Here is an 18,138-nt window from a genome sequence, read left to right as displayed (position 1 = left end):
GAGCTACATCTGTTTGTTCTTGACGTGCTTTATAAAATCAGAACTCGAGATGATTGAGACGAACAAAATACAATGATTAAATCCTTGATATGCAAATCATATTGAAAATAGACCATAGCACTGTAACATTACAAACAATATTGCACAAACTAAAAATGTTAGATTTGACTTTAAAGTGATTCACTTCGTATTAATCATATGACTAAACAGCTATTCAGTACAGCATCAGGTAGCTTTTACTTGGCAAATTAGTTCTCCATTGTTAGTAGTTAGCTCTCCACTGTTTAGTTTTGCATCTGGGGGCTTTGTCGTCCTCTGCTCCACTGCGCAGGTTCCAGCAGTGGGGTAGTGAATGGTGTTTGTAGTGACTGTCTTACCCGTATGCAGCGTTTAGGTTTCAGGTTCTGCACGACAGTTTCTTTGTCGTACATTGATACAAGGTTTTTCACCTCTTGTTCACCATTGCCTACCAAACCAAGCTGGAATGGGCACTGCAGACTCTGAGGTAGTAGACTCTTGCAGTATTCTGGTTTCCAGCAGTGCTTTCAGCTCTTGTTAAATATGCAATGATCTGCACAACACACTCCAGTACACTGCTTGCTTTTGTGATCCTTACACACTGGTACGATTCAACTTGACACCATAATGAGGCGAACTTGTTAGCAAGCGGTTTGTTCTTTACAGCAAACATGAAGCCACAAAACCATCCATCGTGTTTCTGACTTCATTCTCTTTGAGCTCTGTCTTTGGTCTCCTCCAGCAGAAAATATATAAATGTAAAGTGGGTTTGTTTGAGTTCGTCATAGTGAACGATACCTTTCACATACAGTACATGTAGTAATGTGATCAATTTAAAATACAGAAATACAGATTAAAGCCCCTTTAAGGGTTGGGGATTAGGCAGATTGCAACTTGAATTGCTAACCTTTTGTACTACATCTGAGGAAACCTTATAGTAATGTTCACTTGAATGATGTGTTGAATCGTAACAGCTGTGTTTCTGGGGAACTCTCAAATTGGCTTTAATGACTTAAAGGTTCTGTAAACGATCGTCGCTGCCGCTAGATGTCGCACTAGACCACAAGCATCTCAGACCAAAACAAATGCTTTGTTAACCACATCTACGCCTGTGTTATGTTCCACGGCAATGCTGATGTTAGCCAGCTAGCCATAGCAACATTTGCCAAACACATTCATAAGTTAGTTAACATTATCACGCCCTCTGTAGCCAGTCACTAATGAAAACAGAAATGTTACATTATATAGTCATCATGTTATTACACATGTAGGAGAAGAGAAGCAAGTTCAGAGTCAAGCTTGAGCCCATCAGCAGCTTGTAGTGTTCTCCTCTTGGTAAAGCCGGACCAGTATTGGCTCCACGGTTGTGCATCAACATTCACGCGCCGCCAGACCGGATACCTAAACGAAGACCGGCGTAACTCAGATTACAACACAGAGGAGGTGTGACTTCATTCTTTGCTCAGGACATCATTAGTTTACTATATCTTTACATAGAAAATACAGGTACTTGTTTACTGCTGTATGATTGTTTAAAATCTCATTTACAGAACCTTTAACCTCCAAGTATAAATAATAGACCATACCCACCAGTTAAGAGTCCAGCATCTGAAATGACCAATTGATCTGTAGCAGCCTTGTTTCCTTACTACTTTTATTTTGTTCACGCTTAATCATTTCTGTATTATCACTGTATACTGATCTACAATTGAATATTAACCTTTTGGGATTTACTGCGGTGTAATAGCTCAGTGAATAGATTGTAACTTCTGTAGTTGGGATCTTTAAACTTACTATTACAGCGTTTGGTTTTAGTTCGAATTTGTGTTAAATGAGAAAAGCAGCATTAGTGTTTGTAGTGTATGCTTCACATCTACCACTAAATGCTGCATGCAGGAATGGATATGACTCCCCCACATTAGATCAATTATTTAAATGTCTGAGCTTTATTCATAGGAGAGTTATATATCTAAATTTGTCCCTGCAGCTTTCCCTAAGTAACTGGACTGTACAGTCTTTTTCTACAGCCTGGTGAGCAACTGTACAACCTGTAGATCTGCTAACATGAAGAGTCTTTTTCCTTGAAATCTGAGCAACCATGGTTTTCATGTGAAAGTCTGCACTCTGCTCTCTTTTATGTGAATAAATACAAAGATAGATGTAGGTGGTTAAAGACGGCGAAACCAACTTTTTGTTATCTTGAAAAGAAATAAGTGCTCAGCCAAATTTAACCTGGAAGCTGCTGTGCTCTCTGCTGTCAGATGTGATGGTTTACTTGGAGGAAATGGATTGAAAAATTAATTTATGCTGAGAGTATAAATCTGGTAGGAAGAGAAGTCAAAGGCTGGATGTGTCCTTTGAGGGAGATTTGACTTCAGTTGTTTTTACTTGATATGACACCCTTACCATAGAAATATGTTTTTGTTTATTCTGCAGATAACTGCCAACAGGTTTTGTTTTGTTTTTGTACATTAAAGGCAGGACGAGAAACATTCAGAGAAAACCTTTAACCTTTAACTGCTGCATTTAAAGGATTGCACTTTTTCATGTCTGTATTAAAATGATAATCAGGTGCATGGATAGATACTGAAAATGGTTTTTCTTGCTGTAATAATTCTTCCTGTTCCTTCCTGGACTGGACATTTAGAGATCCCTTCTTAATGCACCTTTGACAAAATCCACCTTTGCTTTACGCTAAAAGAAAGTTCAGCAAAAGCTAATGTTTGGCTTCAGCAGTTTGAGTGTGACAAATTAAAGGGGAATCTTTGTCACATTCTTTTTAGTGGACACCAACCTTTTTCACTGTAAACATGTTAGGATGGGAAAACTGTTTAAATGTACATATGTGAGCATTGTTTTGAGACACTTATGAAAGTGAAAGTGATTTTTTGTCTACAGAAGCTAACAAAATTAATGCATTAACTGCTTGGCAGGTACAGAAGGAGAGATTCAACCACTTCATCTTCAACGTTCCTCCCTGTGTCATTGTCTTACAACAAAGAAAACAGATCTAGTGTTGCCAGATTTGAGTGACAGAGCCTCAAATCTGCCCAGTCTTCATGAAAGAGGCCCGATTTAGGAGAGCCACATATAAGCATTCAGACAAAGTCTTTTAGATAATGTTGAATGTACAGAGTAGTGATGTGCGGATTGGCTCTTATTTCATCCGAGTCTGCATGTATGCATAAATAATCCACCTGCCACCCACCCAAATAAAGTTTTTTCCATGATTTCTAGACCACATTGCACACATGACCATTATTCCTCAGCGGGATATCACACATGATGATATAGTAACGTATAACACTGAAGTAGGCTGGTTTTAGAAACAATGACATAATCCAAATATTGAATAGCTGCACTGTGCATTTCTCTTTTATTCAAGATATCAAATATTAGATACCTGCATCACATTATCCCTTTGGCTTTCTGTAATACAGTCATGCTGGGAAGCATATAACTGAAAAACCTTGATCCAAAATCCTGTCGAAGAATATAAACCCAGTAGCAGTTTTGTGCAAGTTTACACTTCACTAGAGCTAGCTCAAAGTTCAGTTCACAAAGGTTAAAATGAACTCGTTCATGTTCATAGTTCACAGTTTGAGTTTGAGTTTGAGTTTGAACTTCACAGTCAGAAAAAATGAACTACTTCATGTTCATTTCTTCTGTTTAAAAAAAAGAACTTCCTCCTACCCATCCATCCCAGCCTCAAATCACTGTCACTTCTCAAACTACATGAATTACCGTTACAGACAGAGATTACTTTTAAATGATAAGAAAAAACCTGTGCGAGTATATGTTTTATGTGTACATGCTTTGAGTTTGACTCAGGTGGAGGAACTTTTTGGAAGTTGGTTTATGGTCTGATCTTTTCTTAATGATTTCTTGTGATCATCATTCACTTTCAGATATTTTAAAAGACTAGCTGGGTGCTTCAACTCGATGTGTCGTTTCAAATTCGTTACTGATGTGGCTGTTTATTTAGACCGTGCGGTGAGATTTTTATCATTGGAACTTGAACTGATTTGTTCATAAAAGTCTTCAAATATTCATACAAACTGACTTCAGTAACACCAGTAGCGGTGCTGTTTCTGTTGCCAGCACCAGACACCTCACCTTTGAGCGTTGTTAACTTTCGCCAGAGTAAACAACGCTCACATTCATTAGCTGAAAACAGATACGTGTTCAGTTCATCGTTCACCAAAAAATGAGTGCGCTCATGCACAACACTGCCCAGTAGGTGTCCTAGGTCCTCTGCAGGAGGAAGTCAGATGGTAGAAACTTTTAGTTCTTAAATGCACCCAAACATTAAAGTTGCCTCCCTGCAGTAGTGTACTTCCTGGTGATTTGATGTGTTCCATCTTCCATCTATCATGATGTATTTTTATATTTATGGAAATATTTATATCTTTTTCTTTTAAAAACATTCAACTGATTCAAAGTTCACCTCCAATTTGTGTATGTATTTTCTCTATGTATAAAGCAATCAAATAATAATGGTTTAGTTAGAGGACCAACATTTTAGGACTCCGTTTCTCCGCCTTAAAAGAAGGCTTCAAATAGCTAAATGTGTATGTCTTTATTCAGGTGTCTGATGGGAGTTTGACGGTGCTATCCATCACCCGGGAAGATCGTGGGGCCTACACATGTCGGGCTTTCAGTCCCCAGGGAGAGGCCATTCACACCACACGGCTGCTAGTACAAGGTTAGTCTTATTAGTTAGTTAGTCTTGCCTCTTGCTAGTACAAGAGGTTTTTTACATCTTCTTGTGGCACAAACTTCTTTTCTAGAAAGAAATGATTTGATGAATGGCTGGCAAATTGGATTTTTATGATATCTATTGTTCTTTTTCATCCTCATACAGTATTTATTTATTTACAACATTTATGTCCGTTAGAGCCTCGTCACTTATCTGGGGAAGTATCACAACACTCCCATATACAGTATATACACACAGAGTTTTTCCCAGTTATCCTTTCAGAGGATTGCAGAAATGAAACAGAATCTTGAATGGACACACAAAACATCACATTCAGCTCCTATCTGTCGTGTGTTATTCAGTGTTGAATCCTGCACCCCCTTCTATTTACTATGGGTGTTAAGCTGAGTTTATAAGTAACAGTTATACCAGGTCAGTGTATTCAACTAGGTTTTGCAGAGATGATAGATTCTTTTTAATCAGAAACTGATACTGAAAAACCAACAAACTTAAAACGTTAAGTCAGCACAAAAAACAAATGTAAAAATACAATGCCGATAAGAACAAAGAAAGAACAAAAGCAGTGAATCAAATCCTGATAAAGGGGAAGTCACATAAAAGAAAGACCAAAATAAAAATTCCCTAAATAGGCACAACAGCACTGTTACTCTAAAATATTCATTTGTCTCTGAGCACTACTCCTTAGTATCACATTCATACTCACCAGAAAGTTACAAGATGCTGTATTTTACCATATGCATGACGTATGCATGAATTTGCATTTGAAGGGGAACAAATATCTGTGTTTTTATTGATGTGAAGCAAATTTAAAAGATAATGATATGTGCATGAGGCCATTACAGTCACTTGTAGAGTAAAACCATAATATTTCCATTATCACTGTAAGTTTGCATTCAGTTCGATGTATTAAATCTACAACATAATTAAAGTACTGCGAGTAGTGTTGAAGTGAGCAGCAACTAAGGAAAGAGGAAGAGGAGGATAAAGGAAGAGAAGCAGTAAAGAGAGAAAACAAAGAGAAATTGCGTCAGTAATCAAGAAGAATTGAGCAAATTCCTGGACGTGCTATTTACCACTGGAAATGTTGTTTCAAACAAATCAATAAAATACACAGAAAACTACCAGACCTCTACGACAGCAAGGACACAGACCACAATCTGTATTGATTTAACTGAACAGAAACCTTGTGAATCCTCAAATAATTATTTTTCTTTTTAAATATTTGACCAAGTTCAGAGGAACTAGTTATAGTGAGCACGTCTGTCTGTGTCACATTGATCAGTATGAGCAGTTTCCAGTAACATTCTTGCTGAAAAACTACGCTTAGAATGCAGACTTGAAACAAAGCCTTTCTCAGCAGTGTGTTGTTTGCGCCAAAAAGACAGTAGTAAGGTAAGTAAGTAAAGGTTTCACTTTGCAATAGCAACTGCTGTGTTTCTCAGTGAATGTGTTCTCATGTGGCTGTTGCTCTCTTGACTGACCAGGTTCAGTGAGTGAGCACGTTCAGTCGACCAATCAGCAGCCTGAATGAGCTGTGAATGTACGTACCTAGCAGCCAATCACTGATCCCCACTATTTATCTGGAGAACTACTTCTCCTATGTTTTCTAAGTGGTTTATAAAGCTAAGCTGGTTAAGTGTAAGTTTAACTTGACTTAAGTTTTAGTTTGACTTAAATCTTGAACACTGTATATGTAATTATTTACTTTGCTAAATCGTAGATTAGCAGGTAGGGGTGGGCAATATAACGAATGTACTCGATGGATTGTGGTTTGTTCTATGTGGCGTGTAGTTAATGACTATATCGCCAACATTGAGTACAAATTATTGCGTAATTGCTTCGGCGTGTCACTTCTCTAGCTCTCTCCTATGCTGTATCACTCCGGAAAACTCTGCCGGGTACGTAGGTGAGGGTGGTGTGGTTTCATATCTGGAGCGGAGGGAACGGGAGAGAGTGAAAGAAGTGAAGCACCAAAGTGAGTTCATACGTGGTCAGAAAGTGGAAGTGATTCTGTGGGTTACTGTTGCTGCCTGTTGCAGGTGGGCCAGTTTTGGCCCATGGCCCACCAGTGGCCGACCACTGCTCAAGGGAACATGAATGTCTGTTCAAAGTTTTGTGGTAATCAATAATAATAATAATAATAATATTAATAATTGCAGCGATATTTCCGTCTGGACCAAAGTTGTGGAACACTTTGGACATACGTTGAGCCATGCTTCTATTGTGACTAAAAAAATAAAGTTGAAAAGTAGAAGTTTCTCATATTTGAAAATATGTTCAAGCTATATATATATCTTCTCCCTGCTGGGACAACACAGTCACAGTGTGATATCAGCTCACTGATGCCTCAAGCATGTCATCACACCCATCTGAACACGACAGTATGATGCAGCCATATGTTTGGGAGTGGGACTAGACTATGCAGAAATTAGTTTGGGGAGTACTAGGAACTGAATTTTATATCAGGAACATTTAAGACTATCTTGAGCTCAACAATTGTATTTGTACAATCGAGCAGTTTACCATTGATAGAGGCCCAAAGAGAAAAAAAGAATGAAAGGATGGGAAAAGCTTTTTGCCTCCAGCTCTAAATGAAATGTCAGCTTCTGTAACCAAAGCAATCTGTCTGTATCAGTACACACTCCACTACAAAATCAAGACACATTTAGCAAATGAATCATTTATCGTCTACGATCTGCCACAACAAGCATCGTGTGCTCAAAGTCAGTAGTTTTTTTTTTTTCTTTCACAAATTGAAAGTAAACACAGTGTCAAATGTGTGTCTGTGCAGCAACCTTAGATTTGATTCGCCTCACCAAAGAGGATGAATGATAAAGGAGCGAACATGGGATTCCAGGTCATCTAATTTAAAGATTGCCGCCCCAGATGAACAGACCTGAGTGATCATGACCTCATCTAGACTGAGGCTCAATCTCTAACTGAAACATGTTCACTGAGTTTTTTCTTGATTGATTCCTATCATTCTCGTGGAAAGTCGACAAAGTATTTAACAGATGTTTACTTCATTATAGAAAACTGGAGTCCTGAAGTCTAGCCACTAGCTTCAGTAACTCTGTATAATCTGTCATTCAGCATTTCTGCCATCTGTCTTTCATTCTTGGTTTTATCCATAAAACTCACCAAACTTCTCTTCTTATGTTTTTTTTTTAATGTTTTATTTGTAGTTAATGAGCCAGCTCATTAATGTATGATCCATCAGCCTTAGCTGTACCTTGTGTTTAGTGCTAAATGGCGAATTTTAGGATACTAATTCACTAAACTAAGATGATGAAGGAAGTAAACATTAGACCTGCATGTAAGCATTATCATTGTGAGTATGCTAGCATGCTGCCGTTAGCTACATGCACAGCCTCAGTTGTTGTTTCACATCTCCACGTCTGTACACATGCACAGACCAAGGGTGGAGGACTTGGAAGGGACGTCCAGCGACTACTAAATTGTTTCAGCAATAATTTTGATCAAAAGATTTAAATATAACCCCTGTTGTCTGTCACTGTCTAGTCAGTGTATTTGGTACATATACAGTTAACAGATCTCATTCACTACTGCTGTCTACTATTCTCTCTAAACTCCCACCTCCCTAACCCAATATCACTAATATATTTGGAAAAATGTGAGAGGCTGTAGCTACCTCTGGTTGTAAGAAGCACCGAATCTCCATCAACTAGATTTGCATGTAGAGTGAGGAAGGCAACATCCTTACACTAACAGTTCTGTGCAGGAAGTAGCTACTTTACAACAATTCGCTTAAAGAAATGATGGTACCACTTTACAATTAGTCTACCCTTATAAAGGATTTAGAAATGGTTTATAATTAAGTTATTAATTCAGTCACTTTGCAAATCATAAATAAATAATTATAAAGAAGTTATAACAGTTTTCATACATTGATACAGCCTCACTATTTGGCAAGATCAAGTTAATGCTTACTACTCATTAATCTTACTAATGAGTTACAACCATTTATAACTGGTAAAATGGAGCCTTATATATATATATATGTAACTCATTAATAAATGATAAAGGGTTTTACACTTTACAATAGGGCTCTCTTTTTATAGTTATAAATGGTAATAACTTTTTAATAAATGGTTGTAAAAAATGAGATGCCAAGAAACATGAAGATGGATTGGGAGAGAGTCAGCTCAGTGAACAACAGGCCACAGATTTGTGTAGAGTGAGTCAAAGAATGGATGAACAGTAGACCAAGTAAAGGAAGGATACCAGTTGTGTTATACTTGGAATGCCAAAGTCCCAAACAAGAGACTGACCAACAAAAAGCATCTCTATTTTATTATCCACTGTGCATAACAATCTGATAGCATATGTCATATCAACTCCTGTGTATAATGAGGATGGCTCATGATAGCATGTCATGGTAAACAATATTGCCAATCCAGATATGCTGTAATATGATATGCCAATTGAAACTTTTGACCATTAAGATGCTGATGGTGGTTAATTGCTTGTAATTTAACAAAAGACAGGTACATATGTTGGATGATGGAGAAAACAAAGGAAGCTCAGTAACGAATGAGATTCGAGGCTTAACAGTACAGATAAATGTGGGTTCACTATTTGGCAAGCAACAGGTCAGTTTTGCCCTTTTTATCTAACATGTTATAACAGTTTATAAATTAATTACAAAGTGTTAACAAGCTAATTAATCCATGCGTTATGGGCCATTCATGAATCCTTTATAAGGGTAATCTTATTGTAAAGTGGTACCAAATTTATTTTCTGAATTGTTATTGTGTTGAATCAACAATATCAGTAATAATAATACTCAACTAAGCCATAAATGTTTTTCCTCATGCATCAGTGAGTTATTCTATCAGATGGCAGAAGGTAGTAGTTCAGACAGAGGAGGAGGGGCAGGGTCACAGTGGAGGCCTGGGCTTGTAACAATATAATTATAACAATAAATGTAGATATATGTTTTGTATTACATTAGGGGTTGCACTGGTATGCTAAGAAGTCAATTAAGCACTCAGCCATACATGGTTTTAATAACGTGGGCATGAATACTATACTATGTACTGTATAGAAAATACATAAAATGAGTCTGTTGGCAACCATATCTATAAATAAAAGCTCTAGATTACATGAAATTGCAGGAAAAAAAGTCTTTCATAAATGCTAAAAAGCAGTGCCATGACTTCTAATCAAGTAACAGAAGTTTCTCTGGTGTACTGTGTATGTTACTTGCCAGTTGCTTTCATTCAGAGAACAGACAGTGAACATGTTCACATATTTCTTTTTGCGACTGAGTACAAAGCCAGGACTGAGCCAGAATGGTTGTTTGACCCGTCTTGTATAATTTACGAGTGAGACAGATTAATAGAGGCCCTCCTGGAAAGCCACTGAGCAGCAGATCAGCTAAGACACTACAGTGCCAACAAATCTCTAGCACTCAGCTGGACCCAAATAGAGCGGGTTGGCACACACACACATGCACACACACACACACACACACACACACACACACACACACACATAGACACTCACACACCCACCCAAACACTAACAACACAGTCATCCAGCACAGACCTAGTCCTGGTTGTCCTGCTAAGGGGCTGGCAGATGGTAACGCGCTGCCTGTTAAAGGATCAGGCCGTGGGCTACAGATCAGGACTAACATATGGGACTAGCAGTTTATAGTTGCAACACTGGCTCAGCTCAGCTGTGCGTGTGTATCTGATTGTGTGTGTGTGTGTGTGTGCATGTCTGTGTATGAGTGTGGTATGAAAAAATCAAAAGAAATATGATGATATATTCACAGGTGTGTGTGTGTGTGTATAAATCCTTCACCAGGAGAAAGTGTTCAGTTCAAAGGTCATAAAGTAGCATCCTCTTGTAACTGCTGTCTCACATGTGGATGTTGATGCAGGGTGTTTGTATTCATATCTGGGTTGTGTTCAAAGGTGCTGAGGTGGTTCAGAAGTTACTGATAGGTACAGTTGCTTGCATCGTCCTCATTACAGTTAAATTGCATCCGTTTTCAGTCCCAAGACTCATCACAGAAAATCAGCCAATATTTTGCTTTTAAAATAAAAACGTATTGTAATTAAGTTTGATGAGGGATGTTTCACTTTTTTAAAGGATTGCTGTCATGCCTTTATTATAAAGTCAAAAGGAGAGAGATAACATGAAATGAAGGGAGAGAGAGAGACAGAGAATGACATGCCACAAAGGTGCCCATCAGGACTTGGAGTGGGGATGTTGTGGTTTGTGGTCTGCCCCTTCATTCGGTGGTATTTGGTGTTGCAGTGTACACTAAAACGGTCATGGGAGGTCATGCAAGAACCACTTGTATGAGCAGATTTGTTATTAAGTGGCCCGTGTCGAGTGATTTATAACAACTTGCAGCATTTTCCTTTTCAATGAATATCATTTTAAGTACAAGTAAGCTATTTACCAGTGGTGCAGACCGTTCGTTGAAGAAGACACATTCTGCTTTTCTTCACGGGGAGAAAACACTTGTTTGATTTAAGAAGGACCTGCTTTAAACTGAGTTCAAATATGTTATCAAAACTACTAATGCACTCTTTGCTGTGATGAGTTGAACACATGGTTCAATCAGTGACTGTGTCATGGTCATTGTTGTGTTATCACCCTTTTAGTTGGAGGCTGTTTGGGCTGAATTTTGCTGTAGTTTTCAGTTGCTCACGTCTGTTTTTAGTCACAAATGTGAGTGAAACCCTCAAACTGTTCACAAACCGGTTCACAAACAAGTTCATTCCTCAAGTTCTAGCAAGTGGTGTGTCACAAAGTGACACATAAAACTATGTTTTTGTTTTATTTTCGTTTTTTCTTTTTTCTCCACTAACTTCACCGTCCCCTGCTCCAGGATCAGTGAGGTTTAACTGCTGATTCCTCATCCTTCAACTTAGCGTGCACCATCTTCTCTTCATCACCAGTTCTCATCTCAGCCTGGTTGTTTTGGGTCTGGTGGCACTGCGTGTCTTATTTTGACCCTTCTTCGTTCCTGAGTACAAGGTTTTGAGTCTCTTCATTCCTCTTCAATCCTCATCAGCGTCTTTGTACTCCAGTCAGTTGAGGAGCTCAGAAGTCATGCTCAAACGTGATACTCAGTTTGAAAGTATTAAATCCACACATATTTATCTCGTCATTCAGGACCAGACACATTCAGATGAGGTCCTCCAGCTTTTACAGCTGATACTTATGTGTAGTACGTCCTATTTTGGGTGCTATTGCTGTATATTCTTACACTCGCATGTTGAGTGGCTCTCTCTGATAAACACAGCACAGTGTGTGGTAAGTACCTGAAAACAGATTAAGGTGGAAAAGCATGTTTTTAAGCTTCCAGACCAAACTCACACTGTTACATATATGGTTATGGTCAGAGGTAGGAAATTACTGCAAATCAAGGATCATGGTATAAATATATCCATGAGTGCAAGGAGGATTATCCATCTGGCACAGCAAGGATCACTCAATAAATTCTCATAATCCTTTACTGAGTGCAAAGTAAGTGTGTGATATGACTTTGATATGTCTGTGACGACTCCAACAAAGAATTCAGAGTGGACATGCTGGTGTTGATCCCTGTGTCTAAACAGTATGGCTGTAAATCAGACATGTGACCCTTGTGCAGTATGTTAACTAATTCCTGTGTTGTGTGTGATGTGATTGGGTTGCACACTGACTCATTTTCCCCTTGTGGACAATATGGTCATTTAGGTTTCAGGACAGTATATCTGCAAACAAATTGTTCTGTATATTTTGTATTTTCAAATAGTTCTTGTTAAAGAGCAAACTGCCCTCAGGAGGTGCTGGCGATCTAACCTGACACTGATTCGATAGACTCAAGCCCAAATATTGCGATATGTGATACGATTATAATAATACAATGTACTTTTTTTATCACAAGAATATATAATTATATTGTTGTATTTTGTGTTTCAGTTGGTTTTTTTTTTGATTATAGATAATTATATTATTATATTTTATATTTTATATTTCAGCTAAGCAATGCTACCACTAAACAGACAAGTTAGGGTCAGACTCATTAGCCTGTGCAAGACTGAAAAAAATTGATATGGTGAAAAATATTGCACGGTGGCAAATATATTATATTTATAATTATAGAGCAAGACAATACAATAAGTTATTAGTTCTGTCTTATCATGAAAAATATAGATAATATTTGAATCCCTACATGCATTTTTTTCCTTTATTGAGTGATTGCAAAACAAAAAAAAGTGGAGACAGATGAACAAAGAACAAACATTAAGAGAAAAAAGACAAGAAAAAAAAGGTACAAAATCATTGCAGAGGGTATTTAGTAATGCTGGTGTGTGTGTTTGTGTGTGTGTGTGTGTGTGTGTGTGTGTGTGTGTGTGTGTGTGTACATGTCTGTGTGTCTATATGTGTGTGTGTGTGTGTCATAGAGGTGTTGCACATATGGGGTACACAAAAAAAAGGGAAAAAAGAGGAGCTACGATATTCGATATTATTGAATATCGGCCCAAGCCTAGTGGACGACGCGCTCTACCTCCTGAGCCACAATCACATCAATAAACACAATCAAAAAGTCCAAGTCAAGTCTCCATAACCTATTATTAACCCATTATTTATACAATATGGGTAAATTGGGTATTTCTAGCCATAACAATGGTGACCCCTCAGAGAATGTATACAGTGATTTTGTTCTTTCTTTTCCCTTAACTCATTGCAAGTGAGTTTTCTCAGCTTGTAATCAGGAAAAGGAAATAGACTGAGTTGAATATTTGTTGTGCTGCTGTCAGCATTTCTCCGAAAATCAAGTTCAAATGAATTCAAACTAACACATAAATTGTTCAGACTCTGTATGTTGTCCGTCCTAAATCACGTTGTGGTTGCCCATTAATTTCTGTGACGAATGGGATGAGATCTACTGTTTCTGCAGTTGCTCTCAAATTTGTTTTGTGCAAAGTTCAATCAGATTGAACCCTGACATACACAATTACATTTGGCACCATCAGCTGTGCTAATGAGTATGAGTCTCACTTTCTGACTGTTTCTGTCTTTTCCTCCCCCAGGCCCTCCATTCATCGTATCGCCACCGGAGAACATTACAGTGAACATCTCGCAGGATGCCTTTTTCACCTGCCAGGCCGAGGCCTACCCTCGCAACCTGACTTACACCTGGTTCTGGGAGGAGGACAACGTCTTCTTCAAGAAGTAAAGTTATGATCGGGTTCATTATTGTCTGCCACATCACGTCACCTGTCTGTTGTGAGAGTGCTGTCTTTGTTTTACCATTTTTGTAGTGGGTACACACTGGACAGAAATTACATAACCTTTATGTAATCCAAAAAAAGGCATTCATCCAAATGGCTGAACCACATCAAACCTTTAGTGTCTGCATTGTGAACACATCAACAGACTCCATCAAGGAAACTAAACATGAATATCAACTGTATAAATACTCTTTCATTCTCTTTTAGCCCTAACTCACCCCACTAACAAGGTAGGGCAGACTGTATTTAATCTGAGAGGCAAAACTCAGGGCAAAAAAACCTATATAGTACTCACTCACTCAAGTGTCAAGTCTCTACAGCCATGGCACAAATATGAACTGAATGTTGTTAGCATCACAAGGTTAGATAAAGGCAGAGAGAGATTAAATGTTATTAGACTAATTACGATCATTGTAATAACTTCATAATTTAAGTATCTCCTTGACTCAATGACAATAAAACTCGAAATCGAAATGCTCTAAATGAACAGATTTAGGTTGTTTTTAATTTTTGATTTTCCTCATGTCAGATCAGTTTATAAAAATCAGGTGCAGTGAGGAGTAAAAGAGGTTAAAAAAAAGACGATCATCATACAGCCCCAATAATAATCAGACCAACACTCCCTCATCCTCTGCATGAATGAATACATGAATATCTACCAAATCGTCAGTCCCAAGTTAAGTCTTGTCATTTGATGCTTGTGCACTGCTGGACACTTGAAAGCATGAAATGCTGAAAGTGTTGAGAAACATTTATGAAGGGATTCAATGGAGAGCAGCTGGGCCAATTGTCATGGCAATAATAAAGACTAAAGCTTCAATGGTAAAATAAGGTTTAAAATGCAGCAGTGATGCAGACTGATAAAAAAGTGCTTCCTTCATATCAGTGATACCATTTCATGTGATTTCTGTAACCGTCAATATCAAGCTGTAAAAGTCACCTATATCTGAATGACAAAAAGCCACAATTTTAATCACTTGATCACATCAGTAAAGTTAAAGGTCCCATATTTTACACTTTTCTTGTGTTTTATTTGAAGTGTTGAACCATAAGGAGATACATTTGTGATTTTGAAAACCAAAAAACATCTCAATGTAGTTTTACATCTCCTCTCTCAGGCTTCTCTCTGGAGCTCTAGCAACAATTGTGATTGGCTGACTGTTTTCTGAGTGATCAAATAAAAATATATCAGATTTCAGGTAAACATTCAAAGAAACCAAATCCTGCAAGGTTGGACGGTGGATCCAGATGGGTGGGGCTTGGGGCATGACTGACAGTAGTGACTGTTTTGTTGTTACATCACAAAGTTACAGAAGTCCTGGCGGCTCATTTTAAGGCTCATTTTTCTGAATACGTGCTGTGTGCATTTCTCTGTGGACTGAGTGCTTTGATACTTTCATAGAACCTAGACCTGCTGTATAATCAAAGAAGACATCAAAATCTCACTTTATACAATATGGGACTTTTAGTAATAGTATTTAATGCCTGAAAAGGCATAAGACTGTATGTATGTACAGTAGGCCATATTTGTGCCTGTACATTTCACTATCATGTAGAAAAAAGATGGAGCCAGCTATTATGATGAGTTTTTACAGACACACATCCCCATGTTATTTAAAGTAAATAAACTGTATCACTCATCTTGTGCGATGGATCTCCAGAGATGTTCGTCAGTAGGCGCATCTATCTCTGTGGCCACAAGCGTTGACATTTCCACTGTTGACGCTTGGCAGCTGTTCGGACAGAGACAATGCACTTGTCCATTTGGCTTAAACATAAAGTGCCCCACAGCCACCAAAGCTTGAAGTTAACTTAGGTTTATGATGCACAGTCACAATGCATCACATTACATCAACATCTGCTTCAGTGCACCGTTTCTGAAAAAGATAGAGTAGACAGGGTTGTACCCTGCTATCCTGCATCTGTTGAACAAATGGAAGCTTTTCTCTTTTTTACTGGTATTGCCATTTCAAGCCAGTCTTAATATTATCTAATGATATGAGATGAAAATAGAAAATACTTCACAGCATATACTCTAAGGTCCTTTCAGAAATGGGAAGTCTTTGCTTTGACAAAGGTTAAATACATAAAAGTAAAACTGACATTTTATTTTCTAGAGTTGATACATAGTTTAAACATTTGAAATAACACCATTAAAACTGGGGAATTCAGAAAACTGGAAAAATTATTTTGCCTTCCTGCAGCTCTCCCCTCATGGACACATGCATGCGTTTCATAAATGCATGCAACACTAGCAACAAAGCTGCAGCCGTGAGCCTTTGCCTATAGTTAGCAGAAGGCTAAACTGTTAGCAACATTCAACATAGCCACTCATCACCTGCTTTCATGGTGAACCTACCTACACTGCCAACCACTACAGCATAGTTGGATAGTACAGGAAAAAGAAGGTAGCAGTCTGTTACCTGTCCAGGAAAAGTGCAGTGACTTCTCCTCATCTCTGAAATGCTTCACTGATATTGACACATGTCCATCTGAGGGGACGTGCACACACACCTGCATTTGTAGAACAGCCAATAGGAACATACTCTCTCTGCATATCCTAATTCAGGTCACTTTAATTGATTAATTGTTACATATTACTAGGACTTGTTGCTATGCACTGTCAGAACATGCAGAAAATATTATATAAATGTGAGTAAATTAATTTACATAATAAATAATTGTAGGCCTTATTGTCCCTTCTAGTTTTGATCAGTTTGACCGTGGAAAATCTGTTAAATTTCATGCCTGTGGTATTAAACAGGTCCTAAAAGTCTTAAATTTAACTTTAGGGGCAATTTTATTTTTTTAATGACTGTAGTGTCCGAGGACTAAAGGCTTTAGTAACAGTTAGATAAAAAGTTGCCCTTGCCAACAAATCCCTTAAATGCGACATCTGTTTTCTCCTTATGTTTCAGTCAGAGCAGCATTAACAGCTCTCTGACATGTCAGGCTTCTGTCTCTTTAACAGAAGATTCTTTTCAAATCTGTTTCACGAAAGAAGCAGCAATCATCATCAACTTTGCAAATGTTCTCGGTTAAAATCTTTTTTGACTGTTTAGGCCATCATATTCTACAGTACATTCAGTCAGCAGAGACACTGCTTGGCAGCAAATATCCACCACAGCACAGCAACAGTGGTTACCAAATGTATTGTCTTTGTCACGGATGAAGTCATTTTTCATTGCATTAATTACCAGTGGAGGGAGCAAAGCGAGGGAATGCAAAATATCTGTTGCCTTGACTACTGTAGGGGGCCAGTCACCAGTCAGCAGTCCCAGATCTCAGGGCTCAAAACTCGTTCCAGCTCCAAATAAAAACATCCGTCTGAAGTAGAAACAGGATGGAAACACCATCCTGTCTCCTGCAAATCAGGAGACTTAGATCTGTGATTAACATGCAGTATGCTCTATGGTTTAATACTGTTGTCTCGCATTTCAAAAGGGGCAATCCACAGATTTTACACATACAAGTAATTTTACTTGTTACAAGGAGTACCAGGAGTACTCCAAAATCAGAAAAAGTTAAATGCTTTGGCAACAAAGAACCACTGGTTTAATGTTCAGCAGTGTATATGTTGTATGTTTTAAATTCGTCATATGTTTTTCTGAGGAATCACGATCTGCAAAGTAGCCTGTCCAGTATTTCCGGCTGTCAAATGAATGTACTGCAGTGGAGTAACAATTCTGCAGTGTAAAGCACTGTAGCATAAAGTGGGAATACTTGAGTAAAGCAAAAGTACCTAAAAAAAATACTTTATTACAATGCTTTAGTGAGTGTACTTGATATCAATAGTCAGAAACAGTAAAAATGGCTGCCAGGAGATAAATTCACAGTGAAAGTCTATAACCCTGTTTAAATAGGTATTTAAATGTTGCACTTGAAGCTAGTTCCAGACACTTCAGTTCTCCAGAGGCCTTCACACCTGAGATCTCACAATAGTAGTGCACCTTTTTGTAGGATGAATGTGCTGCTGAAAAATCTGCAGGCACTGTGACGCTAAGTCAAACATGAACATGGATCTCTATGATCCCCTTCTACCATTGTGTCAACACAGAGCCCCTACGAGCTAGATGGGTCACATAGTCTTTAAAAGTGTGAAATCTCTTCAATTGGTAAAGTCAACACCACTAT

The 18,138-nt window shown here is 38.1% G+C and overlaps 1 protein-coding gene across 1 annotated transcript in view; it reads left to right on the top strand.

Moving 5' to 3' along the window:
• The window catches only part of LOC111657833 (protein turtle homolog B-like), a 74,580-nt gene that overhangs the window by 17,154 nt on the left and 39,288 nt on the right, over positions 1-18,138 (top strand). The window contains exons 4-5 of the mRNA XM_087175100.1: positions 4,606-4,723; positions 13,804-13,945. Of these exons, the coding sequence (XP_087031226.1) occupies positions 4,606-4,723; positions 13,804-13,945 (260 nt within the window). The remainder of the gene's footprint in view (positions 1-4,605; positions 4,724-13,803; positions 13,946-18,138) is intronic.

This window comes from Seriola lalandi, unplaced genomic scaffold (genome assembly GCF_002814215.2).
Source record: "Seriola lalandi dorsalis isolate HSWRI2012SDOR001 ecotype SW California unplaced genomic scaffold, Sedor1 jcf7180002054415, whole genome shotgun sequence".
NCBI classification, from domain to species: Eukaryota; Metazoa; Chordata; class Actinopteri; order Carangiformes; family Carangidae; genus Seriola; species Seriola lalandi.
This window is presented reverse-complemented; position numbering and strand designations above follow the sequence as displayed.